Consider the following 26,105-nt stretch of genomic DNA (forward strand, 5'->3'; position numbering starts at 1 on the left):
ATACGTTTGGATGGGGGAAGATGGTCTCAAATGTTAAACAAAAAAATTTAAGAAAAATATTGATTAACTGTAACATGATTAGCAGGTAAGACGCATCTAGCCATTTCCCTAGGGCAATGCTTCTCAAACATGAGTGGGCATCAGAATCACCTGGATCATTAAAACACAGATTGCTGGGCCCCACCCCCAGAGTAGCTGCTTCAGAACGTCTGAACTGGGTCCAAGGAATCTGCATTTCTACCAAACCTCCAGGTGATGCTGATGCTGCTGGTCCAGGGACCACATGTGGAGAAGTACCCAGAATAACTCTGAACACATCAAATCCTGAATCTCCTCACGTTCTGATTCCTCAGAGGATATGACACAGCAGAACATTAAGAAGAATGGCATCTTCACTTAAGCCAAGACAGATGTAGGCCTGCCCAAGTCTGGTCTAAGACACCTCTTAAATACCAAGTTATTCTCTCATACATTTAGAGCTCTAAACTCTCCTGGAACTGATCTAAGAGAAGCAACCAATCTGGACCCAGGGAACTGGTCCCTGGCCCCATGTTAATCACCTTGATGCCCAGTGAGGCTAATCCCTAGGGAATGAATGGCTCTAGGGCTTGACATAGACCTTTTCTGAACACCTTGAAATGAACCTCAAACCAGATCGTTCCTTGAGATGTTTCATTTCATGTCTGGAGTTCATCAAACCACACCTAACTTGAAACTGAACCAAAAGAAAATGTATTATACGATGTCACTTCAGCAACTGTGTGTGAATGTATAACCACAAACCCCCTAAAAACCCCCAAATCCAAATCCAAATAAATGCTAACAGCCAATGAAGGGTCACAGATGAGAATGCTGTAATGGCCCACCATCCCCAAAAATAGTTACTATGGAGGTCTTCTGGTCATTCTGCTAACTTTTAAATTTACAGGCATACATAAAGCTGTCATAAGGAAACAGAACAGGCAAGGCGATCAAAGGCACAATGAACATTATACCTTCTAAGTGTCTAGATGTTGCTGTGAAGGTATGTTTCTAGATATGATTAACATTCAAATCAGCAGGCTTCAAATAAAGCAGATCACTGTCCATCATGCAGGTGGATCTCATTCATTCAGTTGAAGGACTTAAGAGAAAAAAACAGGTCCCCCAAGGAAGAAGGAATTCTGCCTGTAGACTGACCTGGGACTCAAGACTGCAGCACCAACTCTTTCCGGGGCCTCCAACCTGCCAGGCCGCCCTGCAGATTTCAGACGTGTTAGCCTCCACGACGTGCCTCAATCAATTCCTCTTTTTAAGATAAGTCTCTCTCTCTCACTGTCTCTCACTTGCTAGCTCTCTCGCACTCTGAGTGTGTGTACACAAACACATGAAAATATCACATACGTATAAACATACACTCATCCTAGGGGGTCCTGTTTCTCTGGAGAATACAATACAACCCCCTGCAGTTCAGAGCCTCCATTCTCTTACTTGAGAATGGCTAATTACCTCCATCTTTGTAAAAGAAAAGGTCTCCCTCACCTTCAAAAGTAAGATTGCCTTTTAAAACGTATCAGACTTTAATGACGCTTGTATTCTATACCACTATACATAAAACTCAAGCAAAAGTCACATTGTTTCAAGTCACTGAAAAGCCCCTCAGTGTGGTTATGTGAATTATTCCATGGTGCATTTTGGTAGTGCGCACAGTGAGGGAAGGTCCAGGGACTGACATCTTACCAAGTGTCCGTCCTGATCCAAATGTTCTTTGGATTCCATATTAAGCTTCCTTTTCCTGTTGGGCTGTTTCATTGCCACCTCTGCACTCCTTGGCAGTGGTTTTCTGTAAAACAGGGTCACATAAGAAGTTGGGGATGGGGTGTGACCCCTTCAGGATTATAGAAGAAAACAAGAAAATGCTTTCAATGATACTTCTTATAATTGGTTGCTATAAAAAAAAACCTGATAACAAGTTGACAAAACTTTTGCAATTGAGTTTATAGCCCTTAATATAATAATAAGGCAAGGGAGAGAGAAATGCATTTTCTACCTCATCTAGAATTTATATCACGGGGAAAATAGATATTATTGCTTTTGGTCTTAACTGGGATAAAATGTTTGCGTTTTTGCTTAGCTGTCCTAACCAATTAGGATTCACTGCAATCTGCCTACACAGCTTTTATACTCACGTGGTCTGACAGGTATTCTTGGTAAGAGGTCTTAGTCATACAAGGCATAGCACAGCAATCTGAAACAGAAAATAATAAAAAATTTCACCAATCCAATTCATCATGACCATTTTTCTGTATATTAATAAACAGTGGTATACATTCTTTGAAAAGTTATTTGAAATGAGTTTTTTTTTTTTTATAGAGCAGCTCAACCGTTTTGGAGAACCAACGACCAACACCAAACGAGTTCCACTGGAGCTATAATTCAAAAGTCATTCACTTTGAAATCATTTTAACAATTGAAATATAATTTTTTAAAACATTTAATTACCCTAAATCAACTATAGTCCACAGGGTGTTAGGATGATATATCCAACTTCCTCATTGATATTTCCACCTGAACAATGACATTCCAGATACTGCAAATGTAACATATTTGCAACTGAGCCCATCTCCCTCCACACTGCCTCCCCATTCCAGGCTCTCCTCCTATTTGCACTGATTACTGGCCACCTATTTGCCCAGAGCTTCCTCTTACAGTTGTTCAAACTGTGCACCACCCAAGAGTACCAAGCCAAGGGGCAAGTGGAGGCTGAACTCCACCGTGGGCTCTACACCCATGGTTCATCTGCCACAGGGCTGCATCATCCCAGGAGAAAATACATCTTTTTCTCATTCAAACAATGCTACCTTCTGGGTAATGTCTGAGCCAGAGAACTAGGAGTTGCCATCATTTCATCCTTTATATCACACCCTACCAACTGCCATCAGGTTTTGTTGATTTTTAATTTTCTAAACCTTTATTGATTTTACCTTCTTCCTCTACTATTAACTCTGATCATTCTAATTTTATGTCGTAGTCAATCCAAACGTCTTAAGTTCTTTGCAAAGCAAGGTTCCTGCTACCTCTCCACTCCACACTTCTGCTGGTCCCTCAACCACTGAACATCTTCCCCATTGCTTGCCCTCCCTTTTTCAACTTATCTAATTCTAACTCGTCTTTTCTTTTTCCTTTTTTTTTTAACTTATTTACTTAACTTTCGGTGCATACTATACCTGGCATTTCTCCCCATGTTATCCCTCCCCACCCTCCCCTCCCTCCCCACCCCTCGCTGTCTCTCCCCTACCCCCACTCCCAACTGCCCCCAGTGTGAGATGCTCCTCTCTCTGAGTCCACGTGTTCTCATTGTTCAACACCCACCTATGAGTGAGAACACACAGTGTTTGACTTTCTGTTCTTGTGTCAGTTTGCTGAGAATGATGGTTTCCAGATTCATCCAAGTCCCTACAAAGAACACAAACTCATCGTTTTTATGGCTGCGTAGTATTCCATGATGTATATGTACCACATTTTCTTTGTCCAGTCTATCATTGATGGGCATTTGGGTTGGTTCCAGGTCTTTGCTATTGTACACAGGGCTGCAATGAACATATGTGTGCATGTGTCTTTATAGTAGAATCATTTATAGTTCTTTGGGTATATACCCAGTAACGGGATTGCTGGGTCCAATGGAATTTCTATTTCTAGATCCTTGAGAAATCGCCACACTGTCTTCCACAATGGTTGAACTAATTTACACACCCACCAACTGTGTAAGAGTGTTCCTATTTCTTCATGTCCTCTCCAGCATCTGGTGGCTCCAGATTTTTTAATGATCACCATTCTAACTGGCATGAGATGGTATCTCAGTGTGGTTTTGATTTGCATTTCTCTAATGACCAGTGATGACGAGCATTTTTTCATATGTTTGTTGGCCTCATATATGCCTTCTTTTGAAACATGTCTGTTCATATCCTTCACCCACTTTTGAATGGGGTTGTTTGTTTTTTTCTTGTAAATCTGTTTTAGTTCTTTGTAGATTCTGGATATTAGCCCTTTGTCAGATGGGTAGATTGCAAAAATTTTTTCTCATTCTGTTGGTTGTCGATTTGCTCTAATGATGGTTTCTTTTGCTGTACAGAAGCTCTGGAGTTTAATTAGGTCCCATTTGTCAATCTTGGCTTTTATTGCCATTGCTTTTGGTGTTTTAGTCATGAAGTCCTTGCCAATGCCTATGTCCTGGATGGTTTTGCATACATTTTCTTCTAGTGTTTTTATGGTGTTAGGTTTTATGTTTAAATCTTTGATCCATCTGGAGTTAATTTTAGTGTAAGGTGAGAGGTAGGGATCCAGTTTCTGTTTTCTGCACATTGCTAGCCAGTTTTCCCAACACTATTTATTAAACATGGAGTCCTTTCCCCATTGCTTGTTTTTGCCAAGGTTTGTCAAAGATCATATGGTTGTAGATGTGTGGTGTTTCTTCTGGGGTCTCTGTTCTTTTCCATTGGTCTATGTCTCTGTTTTGGTACCAATACCATGCTGTTTTGATTACTGTAGCCTTGTAGTATATTTGAAGTCCACCAGTGTGATGCCTCTGGCTTTGTTCTTTTTGCTTAGGATTGTCTTGGCTATGCAGGGTCTTTTGTGATTCCATATGAAGTTTAAAGTGGTTTTTTCTAGTTCTGTGAAGAAGATCATTGGTAGCTTGATGGGGATAGTGTTGAATCTATAGATTACTTTGGGCAATATGGCCATTTTCATGATATTGATTCTTCCTAACCATAAGCATGAAATGTTTCTCCATCTGTTTGTGTCCTCTCTTATTTCATTGAGCAGTGGTTTGTAGTTCTCCTTGAAGAGGTCCTTTACATCTTTTGTCAGTTGTATTCCTACGTATTTTATTCTCTTTGTAGCAATTGTGAATGGGATTCACTCTTGATTTGGCTCTCTATCTGTTATTGGTATACAGGAATGCTTGTGATTTCTGCACATTGATTTTGTATCCTGAGACTTTGCTGAAGTTGCTTATCAGTTTGAGAAGATTTTGGGCTGAGATGATGGGGTCTTCTAGATATACAATCATGTCATCCGCAAATAGAGACAGTTTAACTTCCTCCTTTCCTAACTGAATACCCTTTATTTCTTTTTCTTGCCTGATTGCTCTGGCTAGAACTTCCAATGCTATGTTGAATAGGAGTGGTGAGAGAGGGCATCCTTGTCTAGTGCCTGATTTCAAAGGGAATTCTTCCAGTTTTTGCCCGTTCAGTATGATATTGGCTGTAGGTTTGTCATATATAGCTTTTATCATTTTATGATACATTCCATCAATACCTAGTTTATTGAGAGTTTTTAGCATGAAGGGCTATTGAATTTTATAGAAGGCCTTCTCTGCATCTATTGACATAATCGTGGTTTTTGTCTTTGGTTCCATTTATGTGATGGATTACATTCATGGATTTGCATATGTTGAACCAGCCTTGCATCCTCAGGATGAAGCCACTTGGTCGTGATGGATAAGCTTCTTGATGTGCTGTTGCAATTTGTTTACCAGTATTTTATTGAAGATTTTTGTGTCGATGTTCATCGTGGATATTGGCCTGAAGTTTTCTTTTTTAGTTGAGTCTCTGCCTGGTTTTGGTATCAGGATGATATCGGTCTCATAAAATGAGTTAGGGAGGATTCCCTCCTTTTGTATTATTTGATACAGCTTCAGAAGGAATGGAACCAGCTCCTCTTTGTATGTCTGACAGAATTCGGGTGTCAACCCATCTGGATATGGACTTTTTTTGGTTGGTAGGCTATTGATTGCTGCCTCTACTTCAGCCCTTGTTATTGCTCTATTCAGGGTTTCAAATTCCTTCTGGTTTAGTCTTGGTAGAGTACAAGTGTCTAGGAAATTATCCATTTCTTCCTGGTTTACTGTTTTATTTGAGTAGAGCTGTTTGTAGTAATCTCTGATAGTAGTTTGTATTTCTGTGTGATCAGTGGTGATCCCCTTTATCATTTTTTATTACATCTATTTGATTCTTCTCCTTTTTCTTTTTTATTAATCTGGCTAGTAGTCTATTTTGTTGATCTTTTCAAAAAACCAGCTCCTGGATTTATTGATTTTTTGAAGGGTTTTTTGTGTCTCTGTCTCCTTCAGTTCTGCTCTAATCTTAGTTATTTCTTGTCTTCTGCTAGCTTTTGAGGTTTTTTTGATAGCTCTTTCAATTTTGACGATAGGGTGTTGATTTTAGATCTTTCCTCTCTCCTCTGGTGGGCATTTATTGCTATAAATTTCCCTCTCAACACTGCTTTAAAGGTGTCCCAGAGATTCTGGTAAGTTATATCTTCATTCTGGTTGGTTTTGAAGAACATCTTTATTTCTGCCTTCATTTCATTGTTTATCCAGTAGACACTCAGAAGCAAGTTGTTCAGTTTCCAAGTGGTTGTGCGGCTTTGAGTGTGTTTCTTGATCCTGAGTTCTAGTTTGATTGTGCTGTGGTCTAATAGACTGTTTGTTATGATTTCTGTTCTTTTGCATTTGCTGAGGAGTGATTTGCTTCCAATGATGTGGTCAATTTTAGAGTAAGTGCAATGTGGTGCTGAGAAAAATGTATGTTCTGTGGATTTGGGGTGGAACATTCTATATATGTCTATTAGGTTTGCTTGGTCCAGCTCTGCATTCAAGTCCTAGATATCCTTGTTAATTTTCTGTCTCGTTGATCTGTCTAATATTGACAGTGGAGTGTTGAAGTCTCCCATTATTATTGTGTGGCAGTCTAAGTCTCGTTTTAGGTCATTAAGAACTTGCTTTATGTATCTGGGTGCTCCTGTGTTGGAGGCGTATATATTTAGGATAGTTAGCTCTTTCTGTTGGATTGATCCTTTTGCCATTATGTACTGTCCTTCTTTGTCTCTTTTGATCTTTGTTGGTTTGAAGTCCATTTTATCAGAAACTAGGATTGCAACCCCCTTTTTTTGCTCTCCATTTGCTTGGTAAATCTTCTTCCATCCCTTTATTTTGAGTCTATGTGTGTCTTTGTATGTGAGATGGGTTTCCTGAATACAGTACACAGATGGGTTCTGACTTTTTATCCAGTTTGCCAGTCTGTGTCTTTTGATTGGGGTGTTTAGGCCATTTACATTCAATGTTAATATTGTTATGTGTGAATTTGATCCTGCCATTTTGTTACTGGCTGGTTTTTTTTTTTTCTCATTAGTTGACTCATTTTCTTCATTGCATTTTTGGTCTTTGCCAACTGGTTTGCTTTTGCAGTGACTGGTACTTGTTCCTTTCCATGCTTAGTGTTTCTTTCAGGAGCTCTTGTAGGACAGGTCTGGTGGTGACAAAATCTCTCAGCAATTGCTTGTCTGTAAAGGATTTTATTTCTCCTTCACTTACGAAGCTTAGTTTTGCTGGATATGAGATTCTGGGTTGAAAGTTCTTTTCTTTAAAGATGTTGAATATTGGCCCCCACTCTCTTCTGGCTGGTAGGGTTTCTGCCAAGAGATCTGCTGTGAGTCTGATTGGTTTCCCTCTGTGGGTGACCTGACCTTTCACTCTGGCTGCCCTTTGCATTTTTTCCTTCATTTCAACCCTGGTGAATCTGACAATTATGTGCCTTGGGGTTGCTCTTCTTGAGGAATATATTTGTGGAGTTCTCTGTATTTCTTGAATTTGAAATTTGGACTGCCTTGCCAGGCTTGGGAAGTTCTCCTGGATAATATCCTGGAGCATGTTTTCCAGCTTGGATTCATTCTCCCCATCATATTCAGGTACACCACTCAGGCATAGATTAGGTCTTTCCACATAATCCCATATTTCTTGGAAGTTTTGTTCATTTCTTTTCACTCTTTTTTCTCTTGTCTTGCCTTCTCTTTTTATTTCATTGAGTTGATCTTCATCTCTGATATCCTTTCTTCTGCTTGATCGATTTAGCTATTAAAACTTGTGTTTGCTTCACGTAGTTCTCGTGCTGTGTTTTTCAACTCCATCAAGTTGTTTATGTTATTCTCTAAGCTGGTTATTCTAGTTAACATTTCATCTAACCTTTTTTCAAGGTTTTTCGTTTCTTTGCATTGAGTTAGAACATGTTCCTTTAGCTCAGAAAAGTTGGTTATTATCCACCTTCTGAAGCCTGTTTCTGTCAATTCGTCACACTCCTTGGTCAAGTTGTGATCCTGTGTTGTTGATGAGTTGTGATCCCTTGAAGGAGAAGAGGTATTCTGGTATTTGATGGTTTCATCTTTTTTGCGCTGGTTTTTTCCCCATCTTTGTGGATTTACCTGGCTGTGGTGTTAGGGAGCTGCTTGATGAGGTCACTTGTCTGCCTGTGGAGGAGCTACTGGGTTTCTAGGGACTCCTTCAGGTTACTAGGGAAGCTTCCTGTGTCTTTTTTGTTTATACTGGGAGATTAGGCCCGTCTCTTCTGCTGACCTGTAGGTGCTGCTGGGTTGTCAAGAAGGCCGTCCAGTTGATGCGTAGGCTTCCTGTGTTTTTTTGTTTTTTGTTTTTTGTTTTTGAGACGGAGTTTCGCTCTTGTTACCCAGGCTGGAGTGCAATGGTGCGATCTCGGCTCACCGCAACCTCCACCTCCTGGGTTCAGGCAATTCTCCTGCCTCAGCCTCCTGAGTAGCTGGGATTACAGGCATGTGCCACAATGCCCACCTAATTTTTTGTATTATTAGAGACAGGGTTTCACCATGTTGACCAGGATGGTCTCGATCTCTTGACCTCGTGATCCACCCGCCTCGGCCTCCCAAAGTGCTGGGATTACAGGCTTGAGCCACCGCGCCCGGCCGGCTTCCTGTGTTTTTTGTTAAAACATGTAGCCCAGTCCCACCCCTCTAGTGGTGGGTTGTGTCCTTCCTCCACTGGGCTGGATCATTCAGGGTTCATCTCAGACTGTGGCACTGGCTGCGCAACCCACTAGAGTCAGAGCTTCAGCCCTCTGGGGTTTGTGGGGGAGGGTAGGGACCTGCCCAGCCGCACCTGGCCTTCTCCCCCTTTCAGCTTCCTCTCTCTCTGGTCATGGGGTAAGCGCCCGACCAGCTGCTCCCACTTACAGCTCCTTCTCTCTCTGGGTGAGGGGAGGGGGCGATAGCTCAGTCTGCAGGCTCTTATTCAACTCCACGCTTGTAATTCCCGGTGCTTGACTGGCAAAGATCCCCTGTTCTGTGTATTGCTGAGGCTTTGGGGGAAGTGCTGTATCTGGACCGGAGTGCCAGATGGGGAGTCTCCGACTCACCAGTCAGATGCACTTTCTGGGTGAAGCAGTACCCCTCCCTGCCTTGGTCTGCCCTGAGTGGGCTTTGCTCACCATTGAACCAGACCCATTGAAATGCACCTGGTACCTCAGTTGGAGCTAGGAGATCTCTGGATTTCTGCATGTCTCTTGCTGGCTGTTGTGCGCTGGAGTTGTGTCTAATTGGCCATCTTGGATCCTCCTCTAACTCGTCTTTTCTGACTCCACTAAAAGAGACTTCACAGCCTTCAGGAAGGTCTTCCTTGCCTACCTCTGGCTCCAAGTAAACCAAGGGTGCCTTTTCTACACTGCATTTCTTGTGCATGACTTTATTGTAGTTTTTGTTTGCAGATATACCTCCCTTTATGAGCCTGTAAGCATCCTGATGACAAGGACTGTGAATTACTAATCCTTATTTTCCACTGTCTAGATAGTACCTGGCTCCAGCAGTCTCTCAATATGTGTTTATTGACTTGAACTACATAAACATGTCTATCTGAATTACAGAGAAGCCTCAAGCCCTTAAATCCTGTGAATATTAGTTCTTGATCCATACATTATCCTTTAGAATGCTGTATGACTAGAGCAAGCACAATTCTCAAAGTTAATTCTTTCCCCTTTTTCTTTAATATACAAAACAAAAAATGAACAAAAAAACACTTCCTTTCCATATATCATTTTGCTTCTAGTCAGATGATATTTATGTCCTTAAGACAGGAACTTATGTACTAAATTCAGTAACATTACATTCATTTCATAGAATATAAATATAATTTTTCATGCCTAGCTCCTGGTAATACTCTGAACATCTATGCAAATGAACAGCATAGACTTGATGCCTGTAGCAAGGTATTACCACACAAGACACAAGTGCTGCCAAGGCTGGCCTGCCTTTCACGGCGAATAACATCGCATGGCTTGTCAAACTGAAATTATCTGGCTACTGACGTTTTTCTCCTCACCATCAAAATGATCTGCCTTGCTGATCCCTGGAAATTATCTCAATAACCTTGATTTGTTTAAAATAGCAAGAAAGCCTTAATTCATATCATTTTATATCGGGGAAAAAAGGAAAGTTTTTACACTGAGGAGAAATTTCAACATACAATTTGGTAATAACTGAATTTCCTCTGGATTTAAAAATAATAAAGCAAAAATATAAAAGTCACCTAACAATCCATATAAGATTTTGCTGCCAGACAAAAAGGGAATCGAACGCAAGATACCATCAAATACATAAGAGATGAATGGTATACAGATGGATAACAGATAGATAGATAGATAGACAGACAGATAGATAGATAGATAGATAGTCTAACACACAGAAAAACAGGCTTAAAGAGAATTTTTGTATAATCCTTTATAATGTCAATTCTCAGAACATATTCTAACCAACCGAATATGACACTTCTTTTGACATAAACCTAACTTGATATCCTTGGCATGGTATCAAAATACATGGATTATTATATTGTCCATGATACATGGTCTACTCCCAGGAAGCCCCAAATGTCCCATCAGCCACATGCCTCCATGCTGAGCTTTGAAAAAATATATAAAGTTTTCAGAGTAAAAAAAAAAAAAGAATAATATCAAATTATAAAACACATCAAAGAAACACATTATCCAGGGTAAGTAAAGGGATGTGGCAACTAGACAGAGATGCATCCGGTGTCCTCTGGCTTTGTGACTTAATTACAGAGTCTTCTAAATAGTGTTTTACAGTTTAAAAAAACAACATAGATCAAGCACATATAAATGATTTGTATTTATGTGGAAAAATTGAAAATAGTGTACTAATTTTTCAATTTAATCCTCTAAATGATTTCCCTTCATAGTAAAATTCTCTGTCTGCACATTGCCAAATACTAAGGAGATAAATTAGATTGATACTTAGAAAGCATCAGAACACTTCAAATTAAAGGAGTCTATAAATAACTAAAATAATTCACAGTCTGTCTATGTCCAGGTGCTATTTGGTAATTCTTTCAAAAACATTTTATTGATCATCTATTAATCTCCGATATAGTCACAGGTACCTTGAGGAATATGAAGCCAATTAATCACACACCCTCTAAAGGGAGGTGAGTACAGCAACCATATGTCCTGGATAACTCAAGGTACATCTGCCTTCTGCCACTCATCCTAACATAAGGATTAACAGCACTGCTTTCACTCCCGAAAATGTCCCAGTTTAAACAATAAATCATATGGCACCATATAGGTAAGAAACATACATAAATTAATAAGAAATGTGCATGCCATTAAAAAATTACAGAGTGACCTGGATGTTCACAGGAGGGACAATATGTCCAATGACACGCATGGTGAAAGAACATTTCTGCTGGTTCTAGGATACTGCACAGATCTTAAATGAATTTATCATCAAAGTATTGAATACAAATTTCTGATCACTTACTGATTTCCCACTATTTCAAAGATATTGCCAGCCTAGAATTTATTTATCAAGTTAATACTTGATGTTAATAATACATAGTGTTTGAATAAATTAATAAATGATTACAAGTGAATGCATTTTGTTATCTTATGCATGAATTACTGATCCTTCTTAATTGTATTAATAATAATAGCTGACATTACTTGAGTACTCATGTACCAGACATAGCTATCAGTCCTCTACATATACAATTTCAATTAACACTTATGACAGCCCAACAATATGTGTACCACTGCTACCCACATTTCACAGAAGAGGAAACACTAAGGAGTTAAGTAATTTGTCCAAGGTTATACAACAGACAAGTAATCAGATAGTACAATTCTAGGGTCCCTCTTTGAACACTACTATGCTGTAACTTTTGTAATTATCTTGTAAGTTTCATCATCTGAAACTTAACCTCTCATTACACTAGCCAAATCCTTGCCACACACAAGGATTTAAGTCAGAAACTGACACCAAACTTCCTGTGGGAACCACTGGCCATCATGTGAAGCTCATCTGCATATTGGCTTCATATTGTCACTTTACTTATGTCAGGGAAGCCAACTGCTATCAGTTTTATTTTTAATTTTGCCTTTATGACCTATTTTGGAATCTTAAAATATTAATAGTTAATTATGTAATAATTCTGCACCCACAAATCTCAGGTAATACTTTATGAGAAGAGCACAATAAGTCCCAAGATTCAGCGTCCAAAGAGTATCACAGAGATTGTCTGAAATTCAGAATGTTCTAAACAGTTACATTACTCTCACTGAGTCTATGTCACTCTCATGCAACCCCCATCAGAGCTAGTACTGATGCCCGCTGCTGGAAAGGTCACTGATATCACTGGACCCCTTGCAGACAATCCCCAGCACCAGACTGAAGTGTGGCAGCCCTGTGGGGTGGCTACTCCCAGAGGAATAGCAGTGTTCACAGTGGTTTGGCTCTCAGGAACTCCAACTCCTAGGGAAACGAAAGTGCATGAAGGGAACACACCATGGGACATGAAGGGAACACACCATGGGACAAAAGAGTCTGGGTACCAGACCTTCAATCCCAGTACATTCTGCTTATGGGAAATTTCTCTCAGCAGAGGCATAAGTGCAATGCTGGTGCTCGTGAAAGGTCTTGGAGGAGACTTCTTTTCTCTCTTACCCATCACTGCAAACATAGCTGGGGCTTCTCCCATAAGAGCTTGACATGGGTGTATATATAGATAGCCTTTCTGGAACACTTAAGAGTGAGAGTATCCTCACAGTAGGAGTGCCCTCCATATTCAGGCTTGCAAAAGAAGTAGAGTCACAACTCCTCTCAATAAGGAACATCAACATTACTAGACATGAAAACAGGTACCTGTCTGATATGAGTAGTTGGAACATTGGGTCAGGAGTGCATCTGGGAGTTGGGATCACTTTCCTGTGGGCCTGGAAGAAGAGCTACAGTGGCTCCCACCCTTCCCCCGATAAGACCTCAGTTTTTTTTTTTTTTTTTTTTTTTTTTTTTTTTGAGACGGAGTTTCGCTCTTGTTACCCAGGCTGGAGTGCAATGGCGCGATCTCGGCTCACCGCAACCTCCGCCTCCTGGGTTCAGGCAATTCTCCTGCCTCAGCCTCCTGAGTAGCTGGGATTACAGGCACGCGCCACCATGCCCAGCAATTTTTTTGTATTTTTAGTAGAGACGGGGTTTCACCATGTTGACCAGCATGGTCTCGATCTCTTGACCTCATGATCCACCCGCCTTGGCCTCCCAAAGTGCTGGGATTACAGGCGTGAGCCACCGCGCCCGGCCCCAAGACCTCAGTTTTTCACTGAGAGCTTCCCCCAGACACCTCTGTCAAGGCTGGGACATTTGCCCAATATTGGGTACTGCGTTTACCCACCTGCTTTAGCCACAACCTGTTTCTACCCAGGGATACTTCCCCCACTGACCTGAAGCCTTAACTATTCAACCCAGTAAATAAAATACTGGGAACAAAATAAATAAGTAAATAAATAAGTGCACACTGTGGGGAAACAAGATAAGCTTCAAGAGATCTCTGCCATTCCAACCCCACAGGAGATGCAGAACTTGCTCATGCACTGAGCACATTGTTCCTACAACAGGCATCTTGGAAAGCCACAATACAAAGATTTACTATAACCAAGGAACCTATACAGAGTCCTCACCACTAAAAGCACCAAGAGCCAAATTAGGTAACAATAAACTATAAACATTAAAGTCACATCCTTCTGAAATACCAGATAAAAAATTCAAAAGGTTGGTTATTAAGCTACTCAAGCAGATACCAGAGAAAAATGAAAACCAACATAAAGAAATGAAAAAAAAATTCAAGATATAAATGAAAAATGTTATAAAGAGATAGATATTTTAAAGAAAAACCAATCAGAACATCTGAAAATGAAAAACACACTGAGGGAATTAAAAAATGCAGTGGAAAGTTTTAACAATAGAGATCAAGTAGGAGAAAAAATTTCAGCATTCAAAGATAAGGCTTTTGAATTCACCCAGTCAGATAAAAAATTTAAAAATAAATCAAAAGAAATGAAAAGACTCTCCAAGGAATTTGGGATTATGTAAAAGGTCCAATCCTAAAAATAACTGGTGTTCCTGAGGGAGAAGAGAAAACAAAACATTTAGAAAAATTATTTGATGGACTAATAGAGGAACACATCCCTGGTCTTGCTAGAGATTTATATGCCCAAATACAAGAAGCTCAAAAAATTCCTGGGAGACTCACTGCAAAAAGGAGGTCACCAAGGATTATAGTCATCAAGCTATCTAAATTCAACATGAAGAAAAGAATTCAAAGGGCAGTGAGACAAAAAGCAACATGTAACATATAAAGAAAAATCTATCAGACTAACAGCAGACTTCTCAGTAGAAATCCTAAATGCCAGAAGGAATTGGAATTTTATTTTTAGCCTCCTTAAACAGAATAACTGAGAGCCAAGAATACTGTATCCAGCAAAACTAAGTTTCATAAATGAAGGAGAAATAAAGTCATTTTCAAACAAACAAATGCCGAGGGAATTTGTCACTACCAGACCAGCCCTATAAAAAATGTTAAAAGGAGTTATAAATCTTCAAACAGAAGCTCAATATGTACTAGAATAGAACCTCTTGAAAGCATAAAACTCACAGGGCTGTAATCCCAGCACTTTAAGAGGCCAAGACAGGTGGATCATGAGGTCAGGAGATCAAGACAACCCTGGCCAACATGGTTAAACCCCGTCTCTACTAAAAATACAAAACTTAGCTGGGCTTGGTGGCATATGCCTGTAATCCCAGCTACTCAAGAGGCTGAGCCAGGGAAATCGCTTGAACCAGGGAGTCAGAGATTGTAGTGAGCCAAGATCACCACTGCACTCCAGCATGGCAACAAAGCAAGACTCCATCAAAAAAAAAAAAAAAGAAAGAAAGAAAAAAGAAAAAGAAAAAACCTCACAGGGCCTATAAAACAATAACACAATGAAGAAAACAAACCGTCTAGGTAACAATTAACATAATGACTGGAACAGCAACTTACATCTCAATATTAATGTTGAAAGTAAATGATGTAAATGCTCCACTTAAAAGATACAGATTGGCAGAATGGATAGAAAAATCACAAACCAAATATCTATATTCAAGAAACCCACTTAACATGTAAAGATTCATATAAATTCAAGGTAAAGGGGTGAAAAAAGATATTCCACACAAATGGAAACCAAAAGCTAGCAAGAGTTACTATCCTTATATCAGATATATCAGACTTTCAATCAACAAAAGTAAAAAAAGACAAGAAGGTCATTATATAATAATAAAAGGATCAATCCAACAAGAAGATATTACAATCCTAAATTTATATGCCCCTAAATATCTAACTCTGGAGCTCCCAGATTCATAAAACAATTACTACTAGACCTAAAAAGTGAGATAGAACAGCTACACAATAATACCTAGGGACTTCAACCCTCCACTGACAGCACTAGACAAACCAGCAAGACAGAAGGTCAACAATGAAGCAATGGAATTAAACTACATGCTAAAACAAATGAACCTAACATATATTTACAGAACATTCTACCAAAGAACTGCAGAATATACATTCTTCTCATCAGCATATGGAGCATTCTCCAAGATAGACCATATCATAGGTCACAAAACGAGTCTTGATAAATTTTAAAATATCAAAATCATATTAAGTATCTTCTTAGGTCACAGTAGAATAAAACTGGAAATTAACTCCAAAAGGAACCCTCAAAACTATACAAATACATGAAAATTAAACAACAAGCCCATGAATGATTTTTGGTTTAACAATGAAATCAAAATGGAAATTTAAAAATTCTTTGACATGAGTGACAATAGTGACAGATTATTAAAACCTCTGGGATTGTAAACATCCTTGACTGGAAGCTGGAAAAAAAAAAACCTCTGGGATATTGCAAAAGCAATGCTAAGAGTAAAGTGTACAATGCTGAATGCACATAAGAAAGCCTGAAAGTTCACAAATTGACAACCTATTGTCATACCTCATCAAACTACAGAAAGAAGAACTAAACCCAAAGCTAGCAGAAGAAAAGAAATGACAAAAATCAGAGCAGAACTAAGTGAAATAGAAACACAAAATACACAGCATCAACAAAACAAAAAGCTGCTTCTTTGAAAATATGAACAGAATCTATAGACCATTATTAACTAGATTAACCGAAAAAAGACAAGAGAAGATTCAAATAAACTCAATAAGAAATCAAAATGAAGACATTACAACCAAAACCATGGAAATATAAAAAATCATTTGAGACTACTCTTAACACCTCTATGCACACAAGCTAGAAAATCTAGAGGAAATTCCTAGAAATGTACAACACTCCTAGATTAAATCAGGAAGAAACAGAAATCCTGAAGAGACCACTAACAAGCAGTGAATTTGAATCGGTAATTTTTAAAATGCCAACAAGAAAAAAGCACAGAGTCAGATGAATTCACAGCTAAGTTTTACCAGTCATTCAAAGAAGAAAAGGTATCAATCCTACTGAAACTACTCTGAAAGACTGAGGAAGAGGAAATCCTCTATAACTCATCCTATGAAGCCAGTGACACTCTGATACTAAAACCAGGAAAGGGCATAACAAAAAAAAAAGAAAAAGAAAAGAAAGGAAATGAAAACTTCAGATCAATATCCCTAATGAACATAGATGCAAAAATCCCCAATAAAATACTAATCAAATTCAACAGCACACCAAAAACATAATACACCATGAACAAATGCGTTTTACTACAGAGATGGAGAGATGGTTTAACATGTGCAAAATAATAAATGTAATATATCACATAAACAGAATTAAGAATAAAATCCATATGATTATTTCAATAGAGGTAGAAATAATAAATTCTATAAATTCCAGTATTCCTTTATAATAAAAACCCTCAACAAACTAGACACAGAAGGGACACACCTCAAAATAACAAGAGCCATGTATGACAGATTTACAGCCAACATTATACTGAATGGGAAAAAGTTGCAAGAACTTACCCTTGAGAACTAAAACAAAAATGCCCACTTTTACCCCTTCTACCCAACAGAGGAAGGAAGGAAGGAAGGAATGAAGGAAGGGAGGGAGGGAGGGAGGGAAGGAGGGAGGGAGGGAGGAAGGAAGGGGGGAGGAGGAGTGGGAGGGGGCAAAGAGGAGGGAAATCAGAATATCAAAAAGATATCTGCACTCCCATGTTTACTGAAGCACCACTCATAAGGGCCAAGATTTGGAAGCAACCTGTGTCCATGAACAGATGAATGGATAAAGAAAATGAAGTACGTATACACAATGGAGTACTATTCAGACATGAAAAAATGAAATCCTGTCATTTGCAACAACATGGGTAGAAATGAATTATAGTTACCAAAGTCTGGGAAGGGTAGTGGAGGGTGGTGCAGAAGCAAGGATGGTAAATGGGTACCAAAAAACAGGAAGAATGAGATCCAGTATTTGATAGCACAAGGTGACTACAGTTGATATGGTTCCGATCTGTGTTCCTGCCCAGATCTCATGTTGAATTGTAATCCTCAGTGTTGGAGGTGGGATCTGGTGGGAGGTGGGATCTGGTGGGAGGTGGGATCTGGTGGGAGGTGACTGGATCACAGGGGCAGAATTCCCCCTTGGTGTTGTCTTTGTCTGGTGGAGGACCCTTGGGCCCCTTTTACCCCTCCCTCCCTCAGGCCCCAGGGAAAGCCCCAATAGGGGAAGCCCCTTCCCCCTCGCAGGGAAGGTCCCTTATCTCACTCTGTCTACTGTCCTGGCTCGGCCCGCATAACTTCAGACTGACGTAGTTCCAGCAACCTTCCCGCCCGGCAACTGGTCCAACCAATCACCATCTGCCTCATCAGCTCTCCAGTAACTTCCCGCCCAACAAACTCCCCACCCGGCAGACTTCCCGCCCGACAACCAACCTGACCAATCGCCACCCGCCGGATCAGCTCTCCCACTCCCCCAGTCCCTCTACCCCTATAAAAACCACAGAACAAAGAAAGCCGGTGCGAGACTGCTGACTCTTCCCCCGTTACGACTCCAGTCCGCCCGGAGACTCTCCAATAAAGCCTGAACTCCTCTTTCATCTGGTCTAATTCGGTCGTGCCTTGGGGTCCAAGTTACGAGGGTCCGGGCAGGTCAGACAGTCTTGGCAACAGTGAGTGAGTTCTCGTGAGATGTGGTTGTTTAAAAGTGTGTAGCACCTCCTCCTCTCTCTTCCTCCTGCTCCAGCTTTGTAAGTAATGCCTGCTTTTCCTTTGTTTTCTGCCATGACTGTACGTTTCCTGAGGCCTCCCCAGAAGTGATGCCACCATGCCTCCTGTACAGACTGCAGAATCGTGAGCCAATTAAACCTCATTTCTTCATAAATTACCCAGTCTCAAGTATTTCTTTATAGCAATGCAAGAATGAACTAATACAGACAATTGATATCAAGGAGTGGAGCATTGCTATAGAGATACCTGAAAATGTGGAAGCAGCTTCGGAACTGAGTAACAGGCAGAGGTTGGAAGAGTCTGAGGGGCTTAGAAGAAGACAAGATGATGAAGGAAAGTTTGGAACTTCCTAGAGACTTCTTGAATGGTTGTGACAAAAGTGCTGATAGTGATATGAACAGTGAAATACAAGCTGAGAAGGTCTCAGATGGAAATGAAGTTATTGGGAACTGAAGCAAAGGTCAGTTTGTTGTGCACTAGTGAAGAGCTTTGCTGCTGCATTGTGACCCTGCCTTAAGGATTTCTGGAATTTTAAACTTGAGATATGACTTCGGGTATCTGGTGGAAGAAATTTCAAAGCAGCAAGCCTTCAAAATGTGGCCTGTCTGCTTCTAACAGCCTAGGCTTATATAACAGCCTATGCTCATATTATGTGAGCAAAGAAATGACCTGAAATTGGAAGTTACATTTAAAAGGGAAGCAGGGTGTAAAAGTCTGGAAAATTTGCAGCCTGGCCATGTGGTACAAAAGAAAAGACCATTTTCAGGGGAAGAATTCAAGCAGGCTAAAGACATTTGCATGGTAAAGAGAAGCCAAGTCCCAATAGCTAAGACAATAGGGAAAAAGCCCTCAAAGCATTTCAGAGACATTCCTGGCAGCCCCTCCCATCACAGGCCTGGAGTTTTTGAGAGCCACACTCAGGAAACTCTGCTGCCCTGTGCCGCCTCAGGACACTGCTCCCTGCATCCCAGCCACTCCAGCTCCAGCCTTGGTTCAAAAAGGCTCATGTACAGCTTGTGCTGCTGCTTCAGCAGGTACAGGCCATAGCCTTGGCAGCTTCCATATGGTGTTAAGCTTGCAGGTGCACAGACTTGAGGCTTGGGAGCCTCTGCCTAGGTTTCAGACAATGTATGGAAAAGCCTAGATGCTCAGGCAGAAGCCTGCTGCAGTGGCAGAGCCCTCAGGGAACCTCTGCTAGGGCAGTGCACAGGGGAAACATGGGATTGGAGCCCTCACACAGAGTCCTCATTGGGACACTACATAGTGGAGCCATGAGAAGAAGGCCACTGCCCTCCAGACCCTGGAATGGTAGAGCAACCGACAGCTTGCACCGTGCACCTGGAAAAGCTGCAAGCACTCAGTGCCAATCCCTGAGAGCAGTCACAGGGGCTGAACCTTGCAAAGTCACAGGAGCTGGGACTCCTAAGGCCTTGGGAGCCCAACATGCATACTGGTATCCCCTAGCTGTGAGACATGGAGTCTAAGGAGATTATTTTGGAGCTTTAAGATTTAATGACTGCCCTGCTGGACTTCAGACTTGCATGGGGATTATAGCCCCTGTTTTGCTGCTAATTTCTCCCTTTTGGAAAGGATCATTTGCCCAATGCCTATACCTCCATTGTATCTTGGGAGTAACTAACTGTCTTTGATTTTACAGGTTCACAGGTGGAAGGAACTAACTTTGTCTGAGATGAGACTTTAGACTTTGGACTTTTGAGCTAATTTTTTAATGAATTCAGACTTTGGGGGACTGTTAAAAAGGGATGATTGAATTTTGTATTGTGAGAAGGGGACATAAGATTTGGGAGGGGTTCGGACAGAATAATATGGTTTGTGTCTGTGTCCCCACCCAAATCTGATGTAAAATTGTAATCCTCAGTGTCATAGGTAAGGCCTATGGGAGGTAATTAGATTATGGGGGAACAATTCTGCTCTGGTACTGTCTTGGCAATAGTGAGTTCTCATGAGATGTGATTGTTTAAAAGGGTGTAGCACCTCCCTCTTCTCTCTCTTCCTCCTGCTCCAGCCATATAGTCATGCCTGTTTTGCCTTGCTTTCTGACATAATTGGAAGCTTCCTGAGGCCTCCCCATTGGTGCCACCATGCTTCCTGTATAGCCTGCAAAACTATGAACCAATTAAACCTCTTTTCTAGATAAATTACCTAGCCTCAGGTATTTCTTTATAGCAGGGTGAGAACAAAATAAAACAACAGTCAACAATAATTTATATTACACTTTAAAGTAGTTAAAACACTGTAATTGGATTATTTGTAACAGAAAGGATAAATGCCTGAGGTGATATATACCCAATACCTTTATGTGATTATTACATATTGTATGCCTGTATCTAAATATCTTATATAGTCTATAAATATATACACCTACTAATATACATGTACCCACAAAAATAAAAAAAAATTAATAGTATATTATATTAAGAGAATTAAGAGCAAACCCACATGATCATCTCAATATATACACAAAGAGGTTTTGATAAAAGTCAATAACTTCTAATAATTTAAAAATTTAATAAAATAGGAATTGAAGGGAATTTTATAAACCTGATTAGGAACATTTATGAAACACCCATAACTAGCATCACACTCAATAATGAAAGACTGAAAACCTTCCCCTTAAAGTCATAAACAATTCTAGGATGTCCATTTTTATCACTTCTTTTTAACATTGTGCTATCAGTTCCAGCAAAGGAAATTAGGCAGGAAAAAAGAAACAAAAGGCATCCAGACAAAAAAAGATGAAGTGAAATGATCTCTATTTATAAAAAAGAAACAAAAGGCTTCCAGATAAGAAAAGAAGAGGTGAAATGATCTCTATTTATGATGACATGATCTAGTATTTTGAAAATCCTAAGGATTCTACTGAAAAAACTATTTGAAATGAGAAATTAGTTTGCAAGGCTGTAGGGCATAAGATCAATATCTAAAATCAGTTGCATTTCTAACACTAGCAATCCAAAAATAAATTTTTAAAAATATATTTATAGTAGTATCAAAAATAACATACTTAAGTATAAATTTAACAAAGGAAGTGTAAGCCTTGTAAACCAAAAATTAGAAAACATTATAAAAAGAAATTCATGAAGAAGTAAATAAATAGTAACTTGTTCATAGGTTGAAAGAATTAATCATTTGAAAAACAGCACTATTCCTCAAATTAATGTACCAATTCCACACAATCTCTACCAAAATCCCTGTTAGATTTTTTGCAGAAATTGATAACTGATCTTAAATTTCTCATGGAAATGCATGAGATTCAGAATAGCCAAAACAATCTTGAAAAGAAGAATGAAGTTAGAGGACCCATACTTCCTGATTTCCAAACATATTATGAAGCTGCAGTAATCAAGACAGTGTGGTACTGACATAAGTACAGACATATAGACCAAATGAATAAATTGAAATTTCAGACATAAACTCACATATTTATGGTCAACTGATTTTCATCAAGAGTGTCAAAACCATTCTTGGAGAAAAAATAGTCAACAAATGGAGCCCCACATGAGGAGTGGAAGCCTCTGCCGGGATGAGAATATACATATATTCCCCAGCTCGGTCAACCAAGAAGCCAGGGAGAAGCAATGCCTCAATAGCAGTGAGCACTTATTAAGAATTAGGGAAATGGAAATTAAAAACACAATGAGATACTACTTCTCATATACTAAGACAACTATAATAAAAAGACAGAGGGTAATAAGGACATGGAGAAACTTGAACCCTAATAGTTTGCTAGTGGAACATAAACTAGCTCAACTACTTAGGAAAACACTTTGGCAGTTTCTCAATGTTAAACAAAATAAACCAGGAATTCCACTCTTAGGCATATACCCAAGAAAAACGAGAACATATGTCCACACAAAAACTTGTACATGAATGCTCGTAGCAGCATTATGCATAATACACAAAAAGTGAAAACAATCCAAAGTCCATCAACTGATAAGTGGATATCAATGTCAGAGAGGAAAGAAGGCCTTGCTGCCACAGACTGGCCTCTGGAAAGTATTTTTGAAATAAAAACTGATGAAGGAGAGCGGGAAGTTATCCAGAAGTCTTGACAAGAAGCTGCTTATGAGGAGGCGGAGGAAGAGGAGTCAAGTGAGGAGGCTGCCGAAGCAATGGAGTGGACCTCTGCTCACCACACAGCAGGCTACACTGTGCTCAAGCTTCGGGCCCACTTATTGAACAGAACATTCTGGGTGGCAACAGCATCTCCTACAATTTTCCAAACTGGGTAACTGCAACCAGAGGACACGTTGCCCACATGAAATGGAGTACCCAGTTAAACTGAAGTTGCCTTTACCTAGCATTTCCTGGTTAAGTGTTGCAGGTTGTGAATTCCGTATAGACATCGTTGTATCTAATTGTTTGGCTAAGAGTAGGTTTAATAAATGTATCTGGTTTCCATGGTAAAAAAAAAAAAAAAAAAAAAACCTATGGTAGACTGAATCCTCAATTTGAATTCTTGCCTCTCCTGTAACAGAATTAGGCATCCTCTCTCTTGACATGGCTCTTTGCTGGACCAAAGGCACTCAACTCAGGCTTGGCCTATGACTTGCTTTGACCAATGGCAGATGCAGTGCAAGCTGAGTCTCAAAATGTGTGTGTGTGCAGCTTGTTTTCAGCTGACGACACTGCAATTACTTACCATTAAAAGACCATGCCTTAGTTAGCCTCTGCTCCTTCAGAGTGAGCCCCAGAATAAACACAAGTAGAACACACCTGAGCCTAAAGCCTTTTATTATACTATGCAGTCAAGCTCAGCCTAGATCAGCCCAATCATGAGTGGCCTAAAGATCTACTAATGTGTTGTTTTAAGACATTGAGTTTTGCAGTATTTTTATAGCAATAGCAGACAGATATAACAATCTATACAGAAAAAAAAAGGCAAAACTTTGAATACGCACTTCACACAGAAATTTATGAAAGGTTGCTTAACCTCATTAGTAATCAGGGAAATTAAGAAAGAAACCACAATGAGCTACCAATTCATCCTCATTACAGTGACAAAAATTAAGAAGTCTGTCACTACTAGATGTTGGCAAGGTTGAGGAGCAATGACAACTCTCATACTCTGCTAGTAGAAGATTAAATGTTACAAACCATAAACAGGAACTCAGCATGAACTTGAAAGTTGAAGATAATTCCAGCAAATTCTATGACCCCATAACACCAGCAATTACACAAAATTAAGAGATAAGTTCATGTTAATGGGAAAAAAAATGAAAACAATCTAAACAACTATTAACAGGAATCTGAAAAAATAACGGCGGAATATTCAGACAATATAACATTACACAGTGAAAATAAATCAGCTGCAACTATATATGCAAGAACATAAATATTATCAATAATGTTGAATGAGCATAGCAAGCCAGTAGACTATATACTACTTTGTTAAGAGATGGGATCTTGCTATGTTGCCCAGGCTGAAGTCAAACTCTTGAGCTCAAGTGATCCTCCTGACTCAGCCTCCCCAGGAACTGAGATTACAGATACACACCACCACACCCAGCTTTATACTACAATTTTTAAAATACAAAATCAAGAAAAAGCACTCAATACGTACTTAGATATATATGGTAAACTATATAAGTAGTATACATAAAGTAAACTACTCCTTGACTGATGCAGTAAGGTTTTCTTGAAGAAGTATGGTAATAGGAAACAAAAAATTCAGCATAGCAGTTGGGGAGGAAAATTGGTGTCTTGTTTTCAAGATGGATGGTGGCTTTATAGTTATATCTTTATTATACTTATGTATTAAAATATGCATGTTGCCTTGTATAAATAAAATATTGTAGGATTTCTTAAAGTCCTTTGAAATGGTGTATCCTAGTCATCCAATGTAAAAAAGAAAAGTTGATGCAGGTAAAAGAATGGACACAGTATATTCTCTTTTAACTGAACAGTTCATTTTTCCTGCTTTGAAATCCCTTTTCAGTAAGATTTACTCCTTTTCCGATTGGAAAAAAAAGCATCTCACCAGATCCTTTGTAAGAACATATCATGTACAGTCAGCTTGTACCCATCCACCTTCATCACATTACACTATTCACAAGGAAGGAAGAATCTGTGACTGAACCAAGGCATCAGCCTCCTCCATCCTGCTCCTTCTTGACACAGGGCATAATCTGCACCCTGGCATTTCTAACTCCACTGAGTGAAATCTGAGTGGGAACAAAAGATGGAAATCACAAGGAAGATAGAAACTGACTCTTATTCTCTTAAGCAAAAAAGGGTGTCTACTGTAAGAATATCCAAGGCTCGGAGATTCAACATCTGTGGCAAGATCAGACAGAAACAAAGAGATCGAGAAAGCAGACAGCAGACCAAACACCCCATGGCTAAACCAGCCGATCAGCATGGCACTCCATTTCTTCTGCTGCTGATGCCCCTGCAATAAGTGAACTAACTACTCCACCTGTTGCCTCCTTCCAAGAGTCTCTCTGAGGCAAAAGTCCTAGGAAAGAGCATCCAATTGACCAATCTTAAATCTTCTTCCAGCACTCTTGGATCACACAATGGGGAAATGGAGGATCTGCCCACTGGAAAACCCTAAGTCTTCTCTCATAATTCAAGGAAAGCAGGGTTCTATGAGCAAGAGAGATGGATGATGAGTAGGAGAGGAAAGGCTGCTTCCCACTCTGGGCTATGAGATGTCGTCATCTAGTTGTGCATACTTTTCATAACCAACTGCATGGCTACAATGCAAGAGAATGTAGAATAGTTGCCAAGGTCTGAAGTTCTGTTCTACCGATAAGTATTATTGTTGATGTCATTATTGGTAACATTAATTGCTGCTTACTATAGGACAGACAGTACATCTTATAAGCATTGAATGCCCATTAACTTATCTGCTCCTCCCAATGACCCTGCTTTAACTGTAATAACCACATACCTGATCTTTCAGTTATGCGTAGGGGAAAATAACTGTAAAAGAATACAGGCAACACTTAGAAAAAGGAAAAATAATCAACACAGTAAAAGAAATGTACTGTTACTAGAAAGCAAAGAAATGCATATTAAATGTAAATATCCTCTTCTACGCAGGAATATGACTAGTAAAGATAAGGCTCGCCAAGTGTTGAAGCGAGTGTGAAGCAAGCATCAGGAGCTCTGGGGAGGTGAAAATTGGTACAACTACTTGATGAAGCACTTGGGAATATTTAATAAAGCTGAGTAAGGCTGGCACTATGCATTCCTAGAATCTGGCTGTTTCTAGATAGATAGAAAACCTCTAGCATGTGAGCAAAAGGTACAATGTTTATTGTGGCTTTTGTCTGTAACAGGAACTATATGATAATACCCAAGCACCCATCAATAGAAAAATGAATAAATAAATTGCGATATATCCAAAAATGGAATATTACAGCACTTAAATAAGCTATAAAATACATTTGAACAAAAAGAACAGTGCGCAGGATGATACATGCCATACATCATTTATGTAATGTTTGCTCACAGATACACACACACATCAGTTTAAATGTAACAACACTGCTGAGAATAAGACCAACTACAGCACAGCAGTTCTGTCTCAGGAGGGGTGAAGATACACAGGTTTGGGGACAGGAGACTTCAAGTGTAATTGCAATGCTTTATTTCTTTCAAAAGTCAGAAACAAGTGTGGCAAAATGCTGAAGTTACTAAATCTGGAGAGCCAGCATACAGTTGTTAATTTTCTTATTCTACTTCACTGCAAATTTGAATATTTAAA

The 26,105-nt window shown here is 39.6% G+C and overlaps 1 protein-coding gene across 7 annotated transcripts in view; it reads right to left on the reverse strand.

Annotated features, from left to right (window-relative positions):
• Positions 1 to 26,105, reverse strand: part of L3MBTL4 (L3MBTL histone methyl-lysine binding protein 4) — a 461,651-nt gene that overhangs the window by 354,134 nt on the left and 81,412 nt on the right. For all 7 annotated transcript variants that reach the window (XR_010343647.1, XM_064379410.1, XM_064379409.1 and 4 more), the window contains exons 2-3: positions 2,169 to 2,227; positions 1,720 to 1,822 (exon numbers count right to left, since the gene is read on the reverse strand). Coding sequence is in view for 6 of the 7 variants with exons in the window: in XM_064379410.1 (XP_064235480.1) it covers positions 1,720 to 1,791 (72 nt within the window). In the remaining variant the exon portion in view is untranslated. The remainder of the gene's footprint in view (positions 1 to 1,719; positions 1,823 to 2,168; positions 2,228 to 26,105) is intronic.

The sequence above is a fragment of the Aotus nancymaae genome, unplaced genomic scaffold, assembly GCF_030222135.1.
Source record: "Aotus nancymaae isolate 86718 unplaced genomic scaffold, 86718_ANA_hifiasm-v0.15.2.pri h1tg000020l, whole genome shotgun sequence".
NCBI lineage: Eukaryota > Metazoa > Chordata > Mammalia > Primates > Aotidae > Aotus > Aotus nancymaae.